This window comes from Marmota flaviventris, chromosome X, assembly GCF_047511675.1.
Source record: "Marmota flaviventris isolate mMarFla1 chromosome X, mMarFla1.hap1, whole genome shotgun sequence".
NCBI classification, from domain to species: Eukaryota; Metazoa; Chordata; class Mammalia; order Rodentia; family Sciuridae; genus Marmota; species Marmota flaviventris.
The window spans coordinates 7640934-7659230 of NC_092518.1; the positions used below are offsets into that span (position 1 = coordinate 7640934).

The window sequence follows — 18297 nt, forward strand, 5'->3', positions numbered from 1 at the left end:
TAAAATTTTCTCACTACAATGAAAAAGTTCTCCCATTTTCTCACCCTCATTTTCCCCCAAATCTGCTCTCCAGAAAAAATTATATTACCATTTGGGTGAGGATCTTCTGAGCCACTCCCCATCTATACATGCACACACACACATATACACCAACTCACAAAAAATGTGCTGTTTATATCTGATTTGGGTTCTATTTATATAATTTTATAAATGACTTTTTCCCCAATTTCAGTTTCCAAATTTTAAAGCACAGTCAATAAATGATTTAGCAAGAGTTAAGAAATCACTAGTTCCCTTCTTCCCACATAAACTTCTGCAAACCACATGTTCTGTTCTGCTGATGGTAAAGTGAGCCATTTCAGGAAGTGAGCCAGTTTCTTCTCTTCATACGCCTAGTGCACAGAGGAAACCAGCTGATGCTGCTTCAAGTTGTGGAGTGAGAAACTAGAAGAGGCATCAACAAAAAGGGGTAAACCATGCCTATTATTTTATGAAAGCTTTCCAACAAAATAGAATTTCTGTCACAGAGATCTGGGTTGGTGGTTATTCATAGGAACGCAGAAAGTAATAGATTGTTTATAAGTATAAAAAGGTAAAATATTATAACAACCCTGAATGGAGGCAAAAAGGCTTTAATTTGTATGGATGTTAATATAAAGTAATTAAAGAGTAATGCAGAAAGTTGAATGCAGTGATAATCTTATTGTTTTGAACAAGAAAACAAGACAATTCCAAGATAGAAATTGAACTGGAATATTACTTTCTGCCAACATTCTCTTCTAGAACAAAAGAGTCAGAGAGGGAGAGAAAAATTTTTATCTTGCTATATTATAGAAAAAGACAAACTCCCTTCACATGTGTGGATCAGTTTCTAGAGGCCTAGTGAAGCTGTGCTTAATATAATTACTAAAATCTTAAAGTTCAATATTAATGGCTACTTTTCTTGTTCAAAGTTTTAAAGTAACATTACTACTTCTAGAATTATTATTCTACAGTGTCTAGTCATAGTTTGTGTATTATCAAAACTATAATACTGTTTTGTATTATCAAAAACTCTCAGATTAAGGGCCTGGCTTGTAGCTCAGTGGTAGAGTGCTTGCCTAGCACCTGTGAGGCACTGGGTTTGATCTTCACCACCACATGAATAAATAAATTATAGAGTTTTTAAAAAAAAAAAACTCTCAGATTGAAAAACTTTAGTAGTCTTGTAAGATGATATAGAAAATTTAATGAAATTTAAGAGCAATTGAACCTGATTTCAAGAGAACTTCATTCAAAATTTACCACATGCTTTTTTCTCTATCATTTAGTGCTTATTTATGTCCTTGGAGTTTTGCAACAATTTTTCAACAATTTGATGTATATTTAAGTCTTCTTGAAGTTAATGTTTATTCTCAACATCCATAATGGATTTTTTTTTTTTTTTTTTTTTTTTGGTACCAGGGATTGAACTCAGGAGTGCTCAACCACTGAGCCAAATCCCCAGCCTTAATTTGTATTTTAGAGACAGGGTCTTATTGAACTGCTTAGCACCTCACTTTTGCTGAGGCTGGCTTTGAACTCATGATCCTCCTGCCTCCACCTCCTGAGCTGCTGGATTACAGGTGTGCGCCACGGTGCCTGGCCCATTATGGATCTTAAAGGTGAATTAATTTTGCACTAAAATTTTATTACACTTTACAAAATGACTGTAGTGGCCCAAGTCAGCCAATGACAGATATGAAATTGCAGTTGAAATCATCCCATTTCTATTTGATAAGTTACTATGATGATCAATATAATTGTATCATAAGAAAGCAAAATATGGAATAATAATAGAATCAAATTAAACTTGGGAAAATGCCTATCTTGCTCCCTCTGATGGTACATGGAGGTCAAGGACCTTTATGCTACATTTTAGAATCACAGAGAACTTTACAAAGGCCTGCTGCTGAGGGTGAACCTCAGACATACAAAATCAGAATCTCTGAGGGTGGGTCTATGCATTTGTAGCTTTTAAAATTCACAGTCATCTCCAGTGTGCAGCCAAAGTGAAGAACCCCAGGAAGTTTTTGGTCTTTTCATTACAGAACCACCTTGGTTTGATTTCAGAAAGCAAAATAAAAGTTCTGGGCATACTAATCTTACAAGCTGAAACTGTGAATAAGGGTGAGGGCAATTGATAGAGTTCATTCTCTTCCTTCAAGCATACCTTTTCCTCCTTTCATGTAATAATTCTAAAAACTGGAGAGTTGATAAGAGAGGAGGCAGTCCTATGGGAAACCTTAGATTCACAGAGGATCATGGTGTGTCTTTGAGGGGAAGAGGTTGTGATCCATGGTTGTCTTTGAAATTGGGTTGGACAATATTTGTAAGGGCATTTTAGTGTTGTCTAAAAGGTTCATTGGGGGCAGGGAGTGCCTTTCAAAAGATTGTCTTTTGAGTTCAAATGAATTATTGAATGGAATTGAAGAACTTGTTATTTTTAAACTCTTGGCTCCAATTGATGACCATTCAAGACCTGTAAAGACAGAGTAAATTTAAATGCATACCTGTGATTCCACATAGGCATTAGCAGATACAAGCTGTATTGTCTTTACAAATTGTTACAAATGGCTGCTAGTTGGTGCATACCTATAAAATCAGTGGATTTACTGTTCTTCTGCAGAATGTGTGAGAATCTGGAAGTTCTCTCTGGTAGCCTGATCAGTGCAGAAAGGAAAGGTGGAAAATCTGCCCAGCTTTTTAATCCTGTAGATTCTAGATATGACTGTGATATCTCTACTGACAATTTAAACCAGATCACTTCAAACTAGCCCCTCAATTCCAGTGTTCCTGATTCATTAAGTACTCAGGTAGATCTAGGCTTGATTTAAGCTCTGCTACCTGAGTGACTTTGGGTAAATTAACCTCTCTGAGTCTCCCTTTCCATGTCTGTGAAGTAGGGGCTTATGATACCACACACCTCATTGATTTTTAAGGATTGAATGAGAAAATGCATGACTTGCACTTTCCCCAATGTTTGCCTCATGATAAAGCCCTCCACTATACTCCCTACCATATTCCTGGGATGCAAATGGCATAATTTTTCATATTTTATGTATGTGAAATCAGGATCCATCTCTTCCATAATGGATATATTTAATGTCACATTTTCTTTTGTCTTCCTAAGCTGTTTGTGAATCCATAAAATTTGGAATTGATAAAATAAAGTATGTACTATTAATTGTAAATTTCATGTAGCATGATAAAATCCTGTCTGCATCACCAGCAGTAGGACCATCTCTAGAGACAAGTATACCTAGGGAGATGGTCTGAGGAAAATAATACCCTGGCAAAGAGAAATCCAGCTAATCCTGAAGAAAGCCTTTGAAGGAAGAAGGAAGGAATCATTTTTTGCAAAATGGCTGCTGCCTGCAACCTACAAAGGGCTATGACAAGATTTTTTTTTTAAATGGCATAATCCAGGAGGTAGCACTAGGTCCCTCCTACCATTCACTGTGGATTGTGTAAGATTTATTTCAGTCTCACCTGGGGGTGCTGCTTCTTTTGTGTCCACACACCTAGTCTCTGCCCCACCTAAGGCCCTCCTCAGGGTGGGTTCTGGGAATGGCCCCTCAGCTTACTTTGACCCTCAGGGAGCAAGTCCTCAGATAAGGGACACTTTTTGAACTGCTATTCAAACTGCTCTGATGTCTTTAAAATGTATGTTAAGTGTCCTATGGGGTCCAATTTGAAATGTAATATTTGGGTTAGGACTGACAGTGGTTGTTATCCTTGTGTTACTTGGTTCCTTCAGAACCTGAAGGAGAGAATTGGTGGGTTGTAGACCATGGACCCAACCAAAGACAGATGATGTACAGGAAACAGGGAAAAAAAAAACACTGTGAAACCACTTCCTCAGTAGCAACAACTCTATATGTCAGAGAGAAGAGAAGTTAGCAGGTATTTTTTTTTCATGATTCATATTCTTTAAAAAAAAAGAAATGGGTTCTGTTTTGAAATATGTGAATCACACAGGCCTAGTCATCCTCTCTAGGGAGTTCCATGCAGTGTGTTCATGGATATGGCCAGTATACAAGGCTTTTCTTGTAGGTTTAATTTGTCCACCAGTGTGTTCCATCAAACAATCTTATTTTCTTAAACATTTTATGGGGGTACTGATGATTGAACACAGGGGTGCTTTATCACTGAATCACATACCCAGAATTTTCTAGTTTTTATTTATTTACTAAGTTACTGAGGCTTGCCTTGAGCTTTGCAGTGCTACTGCCTCAGCCTCCGAAGCTGCTGGAAATACAGTTGTGTGCCACAATGCCCAGCCAGATCAGGTTTTGCTGCCAAATAAATTATGGGAGGAAAAATTTTTGTGGTGCTCAGACCTTTAAAGATTTCACGATTGCAGAGAGGAGATTGAAAATCTGTTAAAAATAGTATTAAGAAAATAAGCCAAGTTGGGTACAGTGGCACATGCTTGTAATCCCAGCAGCTTGGGAGGTTGAGACAGGAAGATCACAAGTTCAAAGCCAGTCTCAGCAACAGTGAGGTATTAAGCAACTCAGTGAGACCCTGTCTCTAAATAAAATATGAAACAGGGCTAAGGATGTGGCTCAGTGGTTGAGTGCCCCTGAGTTCAATCCCCAGTACCAAAAAAAAAAAAAAAAAGGAAAAGAAAAAGAAAAAAAAGAAATAATAAACCACCCTCCTGGGGTCAGAAGGCCTACTTCCACCAACTGCTTCTCTTCTGATTGTTTTCTTTTTGCCTCTTTCCATCTTTGTTTTTCATGCTCGTGCCTGGTGCCGCCCATTTCATAGCAGTGGTGGTCCAATAAAGTGTTGATTAAAGCTCCAGTTGTAAGAACAGGGCCTCCCACCTGATGAGGCTTACCATGGATAAGGGTTGTGAGTCCACTTGTTGATCAGGCTGTGCCTAATGTAATCTGGAGACATCTGCTACCATGTAGGGCCAGGACTAGAGGAAGAGAGCGAAGCACTCATTTTAGGTGCAAAATTTAAGGGAGAGACAAGTGAGCCAAAAAGCTGAGTAATGGAACTGAAACAACATTTGGTTCTGAAAAACTTTTAAACGTGTCTTACATTTTTATGAAACACATGTGAATAAGTAATTTTACATTTCAAAAAAAGATTAATGATATTTTAATGCTATATTTTTTAAAAAAATCGCAGAATGCATACTTATTTTAGTAAACAGATTTTTATTGGAACAAGAGCCAGACAGAGGGAGAGCAATCGAAGCAGTGTCTTGCAAGTACAGGGTCAGGTCCTCTCTTTTTAAAAAATATGTATCTTTTGTTCATTATAGATTTTCATTCTTTTAAAGACTATTCATCTTTTTTTAATATTTAGTTATTTTTTTAGTTTTTGGCGGACACAACATCTTTGTTTGTATGTGGTGCTGAGGATGGAACCTGGGCGGCATGCATGCCAGGTGAGCGTGCTACCGTGCTACCGCTTGAGCCACATCCCCAGCCCAAGACTATTCATCTTGATCATCAAGTTTTTCAATGCTCCCCTATGTTTTGCCTCACCCTGGCCCTGCTACTGTGATTTTCTGTTGTCCCAAAGCGAGATCCTCTGATCTTCTGTCTCGGATGCTGGAGTGGAATGTTCAGATGACAACAGATATCAGAGTTCCCAGAGCTGAGGCAGGGCTATTGGGCTCCATACACAGACTATGACATCATTCAGCCCCAGCTGGCATGTCACCTCCAAGGTGCCTGCTGCCTCCAGGTCTTGCATCTTCCCAAGGTTCTGTGGGGTAAATTGACTTTTCTCAGCTTGGCCCAAAGACTTTAGCCTTCTCTGGTCTGCTCTGTCATGTACTACTCATCTGTCTCCTTTCCATTTTCCTAACCTTCTTACATATTTAAACACTGCTGGTGTCTCCTTTCAGCTTTCTTTGCTTTGTAGGTTCTATTCCTTTACTTTTGGTTTAATGGGAGCATTCAGCTGCCATATTCAACCAATGGAAGCTGGCTGGAAGCCTCTCTCTCTCTCTCTCTCTATTTGCATAGTTGCAGTTTTTTCTCTATTGTCTTTGCATAGTTTCCATTTCACTTTTCCCAGGCTGGGTGGTTTTTATTTATTAGTTATACCACAGGGACAGCAAATTTTGAGGCTAGGGGTGTAGCTCAGTGGTAGAACACCAATCTAACATGTATGAGGCTCTGTGTTCCATCCCCAGCACTGGAGGGGGGAAAGAGTGAATTCTCACTTCATCTGGGATCAGATTCCCACTGATATCCTTTTGGACCTGAGACTTTTGGTAGTCGGAGGCATAGGTGTGGCCAAAACGAAGAACTTGGCTGAGGAAATACAGCTCTTGCTGGCTCTTTGGGCTCTGCTCTCTCTAGGATCCACATGGATGTTATGAGCTGGGGTTCACTCTACTGGGCATTGTTACATGGTGCTCCCCTGGATTTCATCTGAGCACCTAGGAAAATGAGCACTACCAACTCCATGGTCCTTAATGGAATGGAATGTGAAGGCTTGAACAAGCAGTGATTTCTCCTTAACTTCTTCTTCTTCTTCTTCTTTTTTTTTTAGTACTGGAGTTTGAACACAGGGGTGGTTAACTACTGAGCCACATCCCCAAACTCTTTTTATTTTTATTTTTTGAAACAGGGTCTCGCTAAGTTGCTGAAGCTGGCCTTGAACTCAAGATCCTCCTGCCTCATCCTCTGTAGTGGCTGGGATTACAGGTGTGTGCCATCAAACCCAGCTCTCCTCAACTTCTTGGCTAGTTACCTGCTCACTATTTTCCATTGTTGCCATTCATGTACTTGTCCATGAGTGTACATGTTATTGGTGTTTGTCAACTAATGTTCTTACCTCAGTCATCTTTTTTGGAAGAGTGACACTAGAAACCTCAAGCTATTCACTCAGAAATCTCTTGTGGAGTGTTCTATTGATTTCCATGGCCCATAATTTAAGTTACTTCCAACTCTCTGGGAGGTTATTTTCATCCTGAAAACTTTGCATGAATCTCAAAAGGCTCCTTTCTTGGTCTCTAGCGGCCCCTAGAGGTTTTTCTCCTCAATTGTTCTGATTTGTATCAGAGAATTATATTTGAAATTAAATGTGGAGACTTTACTTAGAGGCTAGGGAGGCCACACAGAATTGCCCTGCCCTCTGGACTCCCTGAAGTATTCACCTAAAGATGTCTCACCTACCAGTGGTACTATTTTTATCAGACAAAGGGAAGGGTCAGGAATCTGTCCTTACCCTGACATGTTCCCCATAGACCTCTTTAAAAACTAATGTTTTATTAATTTATAGACAAAAGTTGTAATAGGGATCTGAAAAACATTAACTCAGTCTGATGATAAAGGTCTACATCAACAGGGAAAGCCAGGTTGATAGCATGTATTCTTGAGACAGGAGAGCACTTCACCAGTATGATATTCCTCCCCTAAACCCATGACCCCAGTCTGATTTTGACAAAAACAATAGACAAGTCCAATTGAGGGGCATTTTAATAACCATCCTCTTTCCCATCTTAATTTTTATCCATGGTACTTTCCACTATTGAACATTCTATCTTTCAACATCCATTCCAAATTGACAGGCATTTTCACTTGTTTTGTTATTTGCTGCATCTCTAGCATGAAAAAGATCCTGAAATAAAATTTACATTTAATAAATGTTTGTTAAATTAGTGAATAAACATAGAATTGTCTTATCCTTTGTAATTGCTACATGGTATTCCACCATAGCAATATACATATTTCAAAATGTCCTGCTATATATCAGAAATATATACAACTTTTAGTTGTAAATTTAAATAAATAATTTTTTACATTTGGTACTAGGGATTTAATTCAAGGTTCTTTACCACTGAGCTATGTCTCTAGTCCTTTCTTTGGTTTTTATTTTGAGACAGGGTCTCTCTAAGTTGCTGAGTTTGACCTCAAACTTGTGATTCTCCTGACTCAGCCTCCTGAGTCACTGGGATTACAGATGTGCACACCACAACTGGCTAAAAACATAATTGTTTTGAATCCACTCCTCTTGTCTTAAATCCCTGGCTTCCTTTGAGTCCTTTACATTTATATGCTTGCTAAGATGAGGGTTGGAAAATGACCATTGAATGGGGCAATATGGAAATACTGAGAACCTCAGCAATATTATCTGTTAGTTCCCTGCTATGTGCCACCCCAATCCTCTTGGTCCTTCCTCTTACTCTGGACTCTGCTGTTGTAAGCAGTTCTATGCAAGCTTCAGCCAACTTCTCAAACTTGAAACCTGATGTACTTTGTCTCAGCCAATGTTACAACTCCCTTGATTTCCATCCCAGGGTTGCTCTAAAGGCACCGCATAGGGAACTCACTGGGATATACTCAGGGCCTTTGCATATGCTGTTACCTTTGACTGAAACATTCTTTTGACCTCAATATTGCTGTATTTGAAAAATAACTTCATGTGTCTGGAAATATCTGAGAGTTCTGCTTCATTTCAATTTTCATCTCATAAGGAGCTGGCTTTTCCTTGACTGTTTGAAGTGGGCAGTAATTATTGACCCTCAGAATAATCAACATCCACATCAAAAATCTTTTGTAACCTAGTCAGGGTATAAGGGTGTTATTGCATCAACCCTAAATTGTAGGAGAATTTCACAAGAAGGAACTTTGGGTTTAACTCATAATAAAGACAGTCTTGAGTTGGGCTTTAGTGAAAATTCTACTTTGGTAAAGTTGGTCTCTAGGTCCAGTGAAATAAGATTTTTAGAGTACTCTTAAGCATAACCTCTGATGAAACCACATTAATCTGCTCATTGCAAATAGTTACCAAAAGTAATACTTCCAGCTCTTCTATCTTAAGAAATGTGCACAAACATTGAGGCACTCTACTGAGTGTTGCAGAAGATGCATGAAAGCATAAAGCACCATGTCTTCCAGAAGTTTCAAAATTAGCAAATAGCTGTTGATGTCACCATTTGCATGAAAAGGGACATATGAGTAGTAGTTGTTCCATTAACATTTTTTGAGTGCTATTTACACTTGAGGCCGTTATGGCATAAGGATTTCGAAAGAAAATCATGCAGCATGATGGCTAGTTGTGGCAAACAAACAAAAAACCTACTTGGGAATCAGAGTGGCTCAAGTCCCAGTACTACAATGTATCATCCTTCTGAAAGTTATTTAAGTCTCAGAGTTTGTTTCTTCATCTGCAGAATATGGATAATAAATGAAACCTACCTCATTGTGCTCCTGTGAGCCTTAACATGGGTGAGGAAGTTTTTAGCACTTTGTTTTGTTATTTTTATCAGCATAAGATGTACACTTTTGGGCTGGGGATATAGCTCAGTTGGTAGAGTTCTTGCCTCACATGTGCAAGGCCCTGGTGAGTTCAATCCCCAGCCCCCCCCCCCACACACACACATGTGCTCACACAAAGATGTACACTTTCCAGTCCTGTGTGGAGATAAGAGAACTTGATGTGTATCATCATCAGAGAGGTATGGAAAAATAGTGGGAAATGCCAGTAAGAGATATTGTTGGCAATGATACTGTCTTGAGTATCTTAGGTGATATCACATTAGAAACTGGATCTGATCACTCCTTTGAGGCTGGAAAATTTTCATCAAGAGTTGTGTCAACAGGTTGATGCTATAAATACACAGGTGCTATGCTATAGCCTTAATATGAACCAGAGCCATGATTCAGCTGAGACTCAATATGGTAGTGGGGCATCTTGATAATTGCATCTGCAAAAACTTCTCACTGCCTTAATCTCATATAACTTTATTTTCAACTGCTTTTAGTACCCTGAAGCTGAACACGGTAAACAAGTAAAATCATTTGGAACCTCATTTAAGGCAATTTATTTAACTTTTAAGAGAACTTCCAGTTCAAACTCATACGAGTGTGAGGAAGAATTATTAATTTCATGATGAAATGCCCAGCAAATGTTGCTATTCTAAAATTGTGTTTCTACTTTTGATTTTTCCTTTAGGAAAAGATGTCCTTCTGGTCTTCGATTCTGATCTGCCTTTTCCTGCTTATCTCTGATTCCTGTGAGTTCTTTGCTGAATCGAATTACTCCAGGAGCTATCCTTGTGATGAGAAAAGGCAAAATAACTCAATTATTGCAGAATGTGACAGCCGTCAACTGCAAGAAGTTCCTCAAACAGTGGGCAAATATGTGACAGAACTCGACCTGTCTGATAATTTCATCACACACATAACAAATGAATCGTTTCCAGAGCTTCCATATGTCACTAAAATAAATCTAAACCACAATGCCAATCAAGAGCACTATAATAAAAATCCTGATATGAATAAAAATGGCATGAATATTACAGATGGAGCATTCCTCAATCTAAAAAACCTACAGGAGCTACTGCTTGAAGACAACCAGTTAGAGAGAATACCCTCTGGTTTGCCAGAGTCTTTGAGAGAACTTAGTTTAATTCAAAACAATATAATTTCAATAACTAAGAATGACACTTTGGGACTTATGAACTTGGAAAGTCTCTATTTGGGCTGGAACTGCTATTTTGTTTGTAGTGAAACATTTTACATTGAAGATGGGACATTTGAATCCCTTACAAACTTGAAGGTGCTGTCACTGTCTTTCAACACTCTTATCCATGTGCCACCCAAACTACCCAACTCCCTTCGAAAACTTTATCTGAGTAACACCAAGATCAAAACTATAGGTCAAGAAGACTTCAAGGGATTGGTAAATTTAAGATTACTAGATTTAAGTGGGAACTGTCCAAGATGTTTCAATGCACCTTTTCCTTGTACACCTTGTGATGGAAATGCCGCAATTGAGATACATCCTCTTGCTTTTCAAAATCTGACCCAGCTTCTCTACCTAAACCTCTCTAGCACTTCCCTCCGGAAGGTTCCTTCCACCTGGTTTGACAATATGCACTACCTGAAAGTGTTGCATCTCGAATTCAACTATTTAGTGCAAGAAATGGCCTCTGGGGAATTTTTAACAAAGCTGCCCAATTTAAAAATACTCGATTTATCTTTTAACTATGTAAAGACAGAATATTCACAATATATTACTCTTTCCAAAAACTTCTCTAAACTTCAGTCTCTCAAGGCACTGCATTTAAGAGGTTATGTGTTCCAGACACTCAGAGAAGAAGATTTCCGACCTCTAATGGTTCTACCACAACTTCGAACTATCAACTTGGGGATTAACTTTATTAAGCAAATTGATTTTACCCTTTTCCAAAGATTCCCCAAACTGGAAATTATTTACTTGTCAGAAAACAGAATATCACCATTGGTAAGTGATATCAGGCAAACTCCTACAAATGGTTCCTCTTTGCAAAGTCATACCATTAAACGACGCTCCATGGATGCCAAGTTTGACCCACATTCAAATTTTTATCATAACACCAATTCTCTAATGAAGCCGCAATGTACTGGTTATGGCAAAGCCTTGGATTTAAGTTTAAACAGTATTTTCTTTATTGGTAAAAACCAATTCAAAGGTTTCAGTGACATTGCCTGTTTAAATCTCTCTGCCAATGGCAATGGCCAAGTATTTAATGGAACTGAATTTTTAGCTGTGCCTCAGGTCAAATACTTGGATTTGACCAACAATAGACTAGACTTTGATGATAACAATGCTCTCCGTGAACTGTCCCACCTGGAAGTTCTAGATCTCAGCTATAATGCACACTATTTCAAAATAGCAGGGGTAACACATCGTCTAGGATTTATCCAAAATTTGACACAGCTCAAAGTTTTGAACCTGAGCTACAACAGCATTTATACTTTAACAGAGGAGAAGGAACTGAAGAGCATGTCCCTGAAGGAATTAGTTTTCACTGGAAACCGCCTTGACCTTTTGTGGAACACCAAAGACAACAGGTACTGGTCCATTTTTAAATGTCTCAGGAACCTGACTCGGCTGCACCTGTCTTCTAATAACCTCCAGAATATCCCAAATGAAGCATTCCTTAACTTGCCAGACAATCTCACTGAACTGTACATAAATAATAATCTGTTAAATTTCTTTAACTGGACACTACTCCAGAAGCTTCCATATCTCCTCTTGCTTGACTTAAGTGGAAACGAGCTGTCCTCTTTACCTAACAGCCTATCTAAATCTACACCTTCTCTTCAGACACTGCTGCTGAGCCGGAACAAGATTGCCCACCTTCCCTCTGGCTTTTTTTCCGAAGCCAGCCATCTGGTGCACCTCGATTTAAGTTTCAACTTGATAAAAATGATCAACAAATCCACACTTCAGACAAAGACCACTACCAATTTAGCTCTTTTGGAACTAGGCAGAAACCCTTTTGACTGTACCTGTGACATTGGAGATTTTCGAAGTTGGATAGATGAAAATCCAAATGTCACAATTCCTAGATTGATAGATGTCATTTGTGCCAGTCCTGGGGACCAGAGAGGGAAGAGCATTATGAGCCTAGAGCTGACAACATGTGTTTCAGATACCATTGCAGCCATACTCTTTTTCTTCACATTCTTTATCACTACCATGGTTATGCTGGCTGCCCTGGCTCACCACCTGTTCTACTGGGATGTCTGGTTTATCTACCATATGTGTGTTGCAAAGATCAAAGGTTACAGGACTCTTTCCACATCCCAAACTTTCTATGATGCTTACATTTCTTATGACACCAAAGATGCCTCTGTTACTGATTGGGTAATCAATGAGCTGCGCTACCACCTTGAAGAGAGTGAAGGGAAAAATGTTCTCCTTTGTCTACAGGAGAGGGACTGGGACCCGGGGTTGGCCATCATTGATAACCTCATGCTCAGCATAAACCAGAGCAAGAAAACGATATTCATTTTAACCAAAAAATATGCCAAAAGCTGGAATTTTAAAACAGCTTTCTACTTGGCATTACAGAGGCTAATGGATGAGAACATGGATGTGATTATATTTATCCTGCTAGAGCCAGTGCTACAGCATTCTCAGTACTTGCGACTGCGACGGCGGATCTGCAAGAGCTCCATCCTCCAGTGGCCTGACAACCCCAAGGCAGAAGGCTTGTTTTGGCAAAGTCTGAAAAATGTAGTCTTAACTGAAAATGACTCACGATATAATAATCTGTATGTTGATTCCATTAGGCAATACTAACTGATGTTAAGCCATGTTTTGACACCATAATAAAAATTCAAGGCAATGACCCTTCTCTCTTAGGTATCTATTACTGTGTAACAAGTTACCACACAACCTAGAGGCTTAAAACAATCCATGTTTGTGATCTCATAGTCCCTGGAAGTCAAGAGACCAGATGCAGCCTAACTGGGTCCTTTGTCACAAGGTCTCTCAGAGGCAGCATTCCAAGAATTGGCCAGGGCTACAGACATCTCTGGGATTGGGACCCACTTTCAAGCTCACATCTATGTGGTCATTTTCAGGATTCAATTTCTTCTGGACTATTGACCAAATGCTGCTCTCAGGTACCTGCCAGGTGGACCTCTTTCACAAAGCAGCTGGTTTCATCAATGCCAGCAAGAGAGAGGGGTTGCTAGCGACATTAAATCATGTGTAATTAAATGACATTAAATTATGTGTGATCTATTCAGGGAAATGATACCCCAATACTTGGACCATATTCTATTTGTTAAAAGTCAACCACAGATCCCACCAGCTTCATGGGAATGACCACTGAAGTCCAGGGAAAACAGCAGAACTGGTGGGACTGTGATCACCTCAGTCTGTGGAAATCAGTCTATGACAGATCAGTGGTTGACTTAGACAATCATCAACAGTTTCCCCTGGACTACCATCCAGCCTGCCATCTTGGTCATACTGTGAATGCCAGGAGGTATGTATCATTGTGGCCTCTTAGCAATCAGCCTACAACACCTGCTTTTTAATATATAAGAACTTATGGCACTGTTAATTAATGTTTCTGATTAGACTGATCATAAATGTTATGGCTACATGGTTATATTATGCTATGATTGAATTAGCCTTTCTTTTACAATAACTTTTAGAGATATTGGCTATAATGTTTGACTTTTAAGGTTTAGATGTCATGTAAAGGCTGAAGTGGATAGGTTTTTAGTATCTTTTATTTCTTAACCATTTTTTTTAAAAAAGTATGCATCTACATTGAAAGCTTTTGGAGTATTTGTTAATTTCCCACTGCTGTAAATCTTAAGATGAATGATTAAACTTTCTTCATTTTACAAGACAAGTGTATGATATGTATATAATAGGGAAATTAAGCTATACTATAAAAGAAATTGACACCTATGCTGGGTTTTTGAGAATTCTTTTTGGAAAAAAATATCATCAGTAGAAATCAAAGGAAAAGCCATTTTTATATTAAGATAATTATTAATACAGAAATTAATTCTTTCTTAATTTCAGACTCAGAAAATATAAAATCAGGTGTCTGTTGGTACCCTTTACATAATCTTCCCAAATAAAGCCATTTGGCTTCCTCACCACTACTACTAGCCCCATAGTTCCTGCACAGCAGGTCATTGCACCCTCAATCCAGTATGAATCTTGAATCAGCTTATGAAATCTACTTGAGAATAACTGGACCTTAACTAAGCATAAGAAAATAAAGGGCCTTCAGCATGAAAAGAAGAATCACCTCCATTGCATCATTCTTCCTAAAATATAATAGCCTCTTTGTTAATCTTGCAGGATGAGTTATCTTTAAATGTGTATGTCTAAGCAATTGACCCAAACAGTATGTCACGATGTTATCTAATATGGACAAAGTAAAAATCAACACAAGTTTGCCAAAGAGAATTTAATTTTGTCATATTGAACCCTATTTTGTTGCCATGGTAAGTTTTTAGGGAGATATTTATGGCTGTGCTTGTTGTGGCCTGGGGATAAAAATTTAAAAAGGCAAGATTGAGTTGAATCTGTGGTGGTGCATGCCTACAATGCCAGCAACTTGGGAGACTGAAGCAGGAGGATCACAAGTTTGAGGCCAACCTCAGCAACTTAGTGAGGCCTTCCCTCAAAATCAAAATAAAAGGGACTGGCATTGTAGTTCAGTGGGAAAACACTCCTAGGTTCAACCTCCTGCATCAAAAAATAAAATAGAATAACAAAATAAAAAATAAATGAAAGGCCCAATAATTCCATTGAACAGACAAGAATGATAAGGGGGCAGTTGGAGCCATCCCTCCGCTTAGTCAGTTTGGACAACTATAGTAAAATGCCAAAGACTGGGTGACTTACAAACTATAGAAATTTGTTTCTCTTAGTTCTGAAGTTTGGAAAGCCAAGATCAGAGGGCCAGCATGGTTGGGTTTGCTGAAGGTCCTCTTTTTGATTGTAGACTGCTGACTTCACCTTGTAACCTCACATGGTGCACAGAAGGTGAGAGAACACTCTGGGGTATCTAATATAACGACATTAATTTCATTCATGAGGGTTCTACACTAGTGATATAATTACCTCCCAAGGGCCCCACCTCTGGTAACCATCACATTGAGGGTTAGGTTTTCAACTTATGAATTTAAGGGGATACAAGCTGTCAGACTGTAACATCTCTGTTGATACCATATTAATTTGTTTTCTGCTAGAGGTTCTTTCTTATGGTCTCTAATTATTTCAGTAAAATTAAAATGTCAATTTTTTTCAGTAGCATTGATAATTAAGAATCTATGTGAAGCTCATGTACTTTAGCAGTATTCTGCTAACAGAGCAAAAATTAATGAAAGTGATGCCACAATATCAGTGGTCTAAGACAACTGAAGTTTATTGTCTGGAAGCTGAAAGTCTAAAATCAAGATGTCCACAGGGCCATGCTTCCTTTGAAATCTATAAGGAAGATCTTTCTCACCTCTTCTAGCTTCTGGTGTTTACAAACAGTCTACTGCATTCTTTAGGTTGAAGATGTATCACTCCAATCTCTGCCTCTGTTGTCACAAGGGGTGTCCTCCCTCCATGTCTCTCTCCTCTTCTCCACCCTACTCCACTGTGATTTCATCTTAACTAATTACATTTGCAACCACTCTATTTCCAAATGAGGTCACATTCTGAAGTACTAGCAGTTAGAACTTCAACCTGTAATTTGGGGGTGACATAGTTTAACTCATAACAACCTCCATGGCTTTTCTTTTTATAAATTACTCAGAACTCCATGGAAATTTAAAATTCCTTTGTGAATGGAAGAGTTACTTATGATTGTTGGAAGAATAAAGGTGATTTCCTTGTTGGTTATTAATAAAGTGATTTTAGTGTTATGGTCAGATTTCCAATGTCATTATATTTGAACTTGAAGCCACTATAGTATCCATGATTTCCATGTTTTCATTTCTGACTGTGAGTGCTTTAATGAAAAGAGGGAATTGGTAAAACTCCATATCTTACTGAACAATCATGTTGTGTTCTTGATAGAACAAGGCAAGGGATAGTTGTGTTTTGAATCTGAGGAGAACAATTCAGGATTTCCTGTGCCAATGACTTGAAATGAAAACCAGTTTTTACACATGTCCTTTCAGTGTGCAAAGGGCAGGGACTGGGATTTAAAATCCAACAGCTAATAGTCAGAAAAACAAAACCAAAAAAACTCACTTGTAATAGTAGAATGTTGCCATTGGAAAGTTTTTAATAATCTGAGCCATTTTTATTTCTTACGTGGAACACATTTCTAGAAGTAGAGAGAAAAGACTCATCTCTCATGTCCTCAGTCTTTCCCTCCTTTGAGATTATATCTGGACTATTTTTGGAAGAGCTCTCTCTGGTTATCTCATGATGATGCCACCAGAAATGCAAAGATGATGAAGAATCATGTGTGTATTTTCATGAAAGCCCCAAATGCAGTTGCTCATACCCGGAGCTCATTGTTGATGCTTCCTTCTTTCCCCCACAGCCAAGTATATATCAAATACATTTGATCTGACCTCCTAAATTCTTCTTCCTTCTATACTCCACCTCCATCTCCATCAACACCCCTTATCCAAGCCACATGCATCTCTCACTGGTTTCCTGGTATCTACTTTAGTCCATTCAATTTAGTTCCAGCAGCTAGAGTGATTCTTGTAAAAGGTATGGCTTTTTCTGAATTCAGTTTTAAATCTGAATAAAACCACAAGGCCCTCTATGACTTCCATTCTCCTGCCCCTCCAGCCTCCTCTCTAAGCATCCTCACCTCTAGTCCTTAGTTTGTGCTGAGAACACACCCAACTCCCATTTCGGCACCTACTCACACTGTACTGCCCCGAGGGACCTCTTCCTCCAAACTTTACTTAGCTAATTCCTGCTTATCCTACAGGGAGAGGTTAAATGTCTTTTAGAGAAGTCAGTATATGAGCTGCAGTTGGAAGTGAGGTGGTCTGGAAGAGAAGTCAAAAGAGTTGGGAAGGGTATGAGTAAGCACACAGTCAAGAGAGACTGGAATAGAAAAGTCTCAATCAGCAAGGAAGGAACAGAAAATAAACTACTTCACAGCTAAAGAGCCCACAAAATACCTATGACCACTCTAGGAAATTATTATTTGCATGCTATATAATCAAATGAAGAGATGGAGAGGAGGAATAATAAAGATGATTGAGTACAATATTCAAAATAAAGTTGAAAATGTATTCCAGCATATTGATTCTTCTTCTATGAAACATGTTTAAAAAATGCATTTCATGGCTGTGGTTTGTGGCTCAGTGGTAGCGCACTTGCCTGGCATGTGTGAGGCACTGGGTTCAATTCTCAGCACCATGTAAAATAAATAAAGGTCTATCAACAACTAAAAATTTTTTTTAATTAAAAAAAATATTTAAAATACATTTCAGCATATTGGTCCTTCTTTATGAAGAATGTTTAATTAAAAGAAAATTTTCCTTAATAAACATACACACTAAAATACATTTAAATATTTTGCATACATTTTTGGTGAAATGTTGGAAATTTGTGTTTATATTCCTCCAGAAATCTTTTTCCCTATGTAGTCCCAAATAGATCTTCCTATACATTCCACTCACCAGGCACTGTGCTGGCCAGGGAGGACTCAAAGAGGAAAATCCAAGGTTCCTGAACTCCAGGAGTACAAATCATATTGAGACAATCCTGGAAAGACTATAATGGAGAGTAGTATTTGACTAGACTGGTAAGAATTTTGGGGGAAAAGACACGAATCAGAAATATGTTTTGGGACAAAAATCCACACACCTTGGAGACTGAGTGGGTTCAAGGTAACACTAAAGGTTTTATCCTAAAAGATTTAGAAGAACATGAAGAATCAGTTTTAGAAACAGACAAACCCAAGGAGAAATGGTCTTGAGCTTTGATGAGTTTTTGACGTAGAGGTAAAGTAGTGATGAGATATTTTAGGGCAGGGCTTCTCAACTTTGACATGTTGACATTTTCAACTAGATTTTTTTTTAA

The 18297-nt window shown here is 38.5% G+C and overlaps 1 protein-coding gene across 2 annotated transcripts; it reads left to right on the forward strand.

Moving 5' to 3' along the window:
• Window positions 1–389: 389 nt before the first annotated feature.
• Tlr8 (toll like receptor 8) lies at window positions 390–17512 on the forward strand. 2 transcript variants are annotated; one of them, XM_071606040.1, is made up of 4 exons: window positions 390–469; window positions 1444–1643; window positions 6625–6701; window positions 9955–17512. In XM_071606040.1, the coding sequence occupies exon 4, from the start codon at window positions 9961–9963 to the stop codon at window positions 13072–13074; it is 3114 nt and encodes a 1037-aa protein (XP_071462141.1). In that variant the 5' UTR covers window positions 390–469; window positions 1444–1643; window positions 6625–6701; window positions 9955–9960; the 3' UTR covers window positions 13075–17512. The 2 variants fall into 2 exon arrangements, with proteins under 2 accessions (XP_071462141.1, XP_071462142.1); XM_071606041.1 differs by having other exon boundaries at window positions 397–469; window positions 1505–1643.
• The last annotated feature ends 785 nt before the right edge of the window (window positions 17513–18297 follow it).

Coding starts and splice junctions, on each gene's coding strand:
- Tlr8 (XM_071606040.1), top strand. CDS start 9,961: ATGTCCTTCTGGTCTTCGATTCTGATCTGCCTTTTCCTGCTTATCTCT.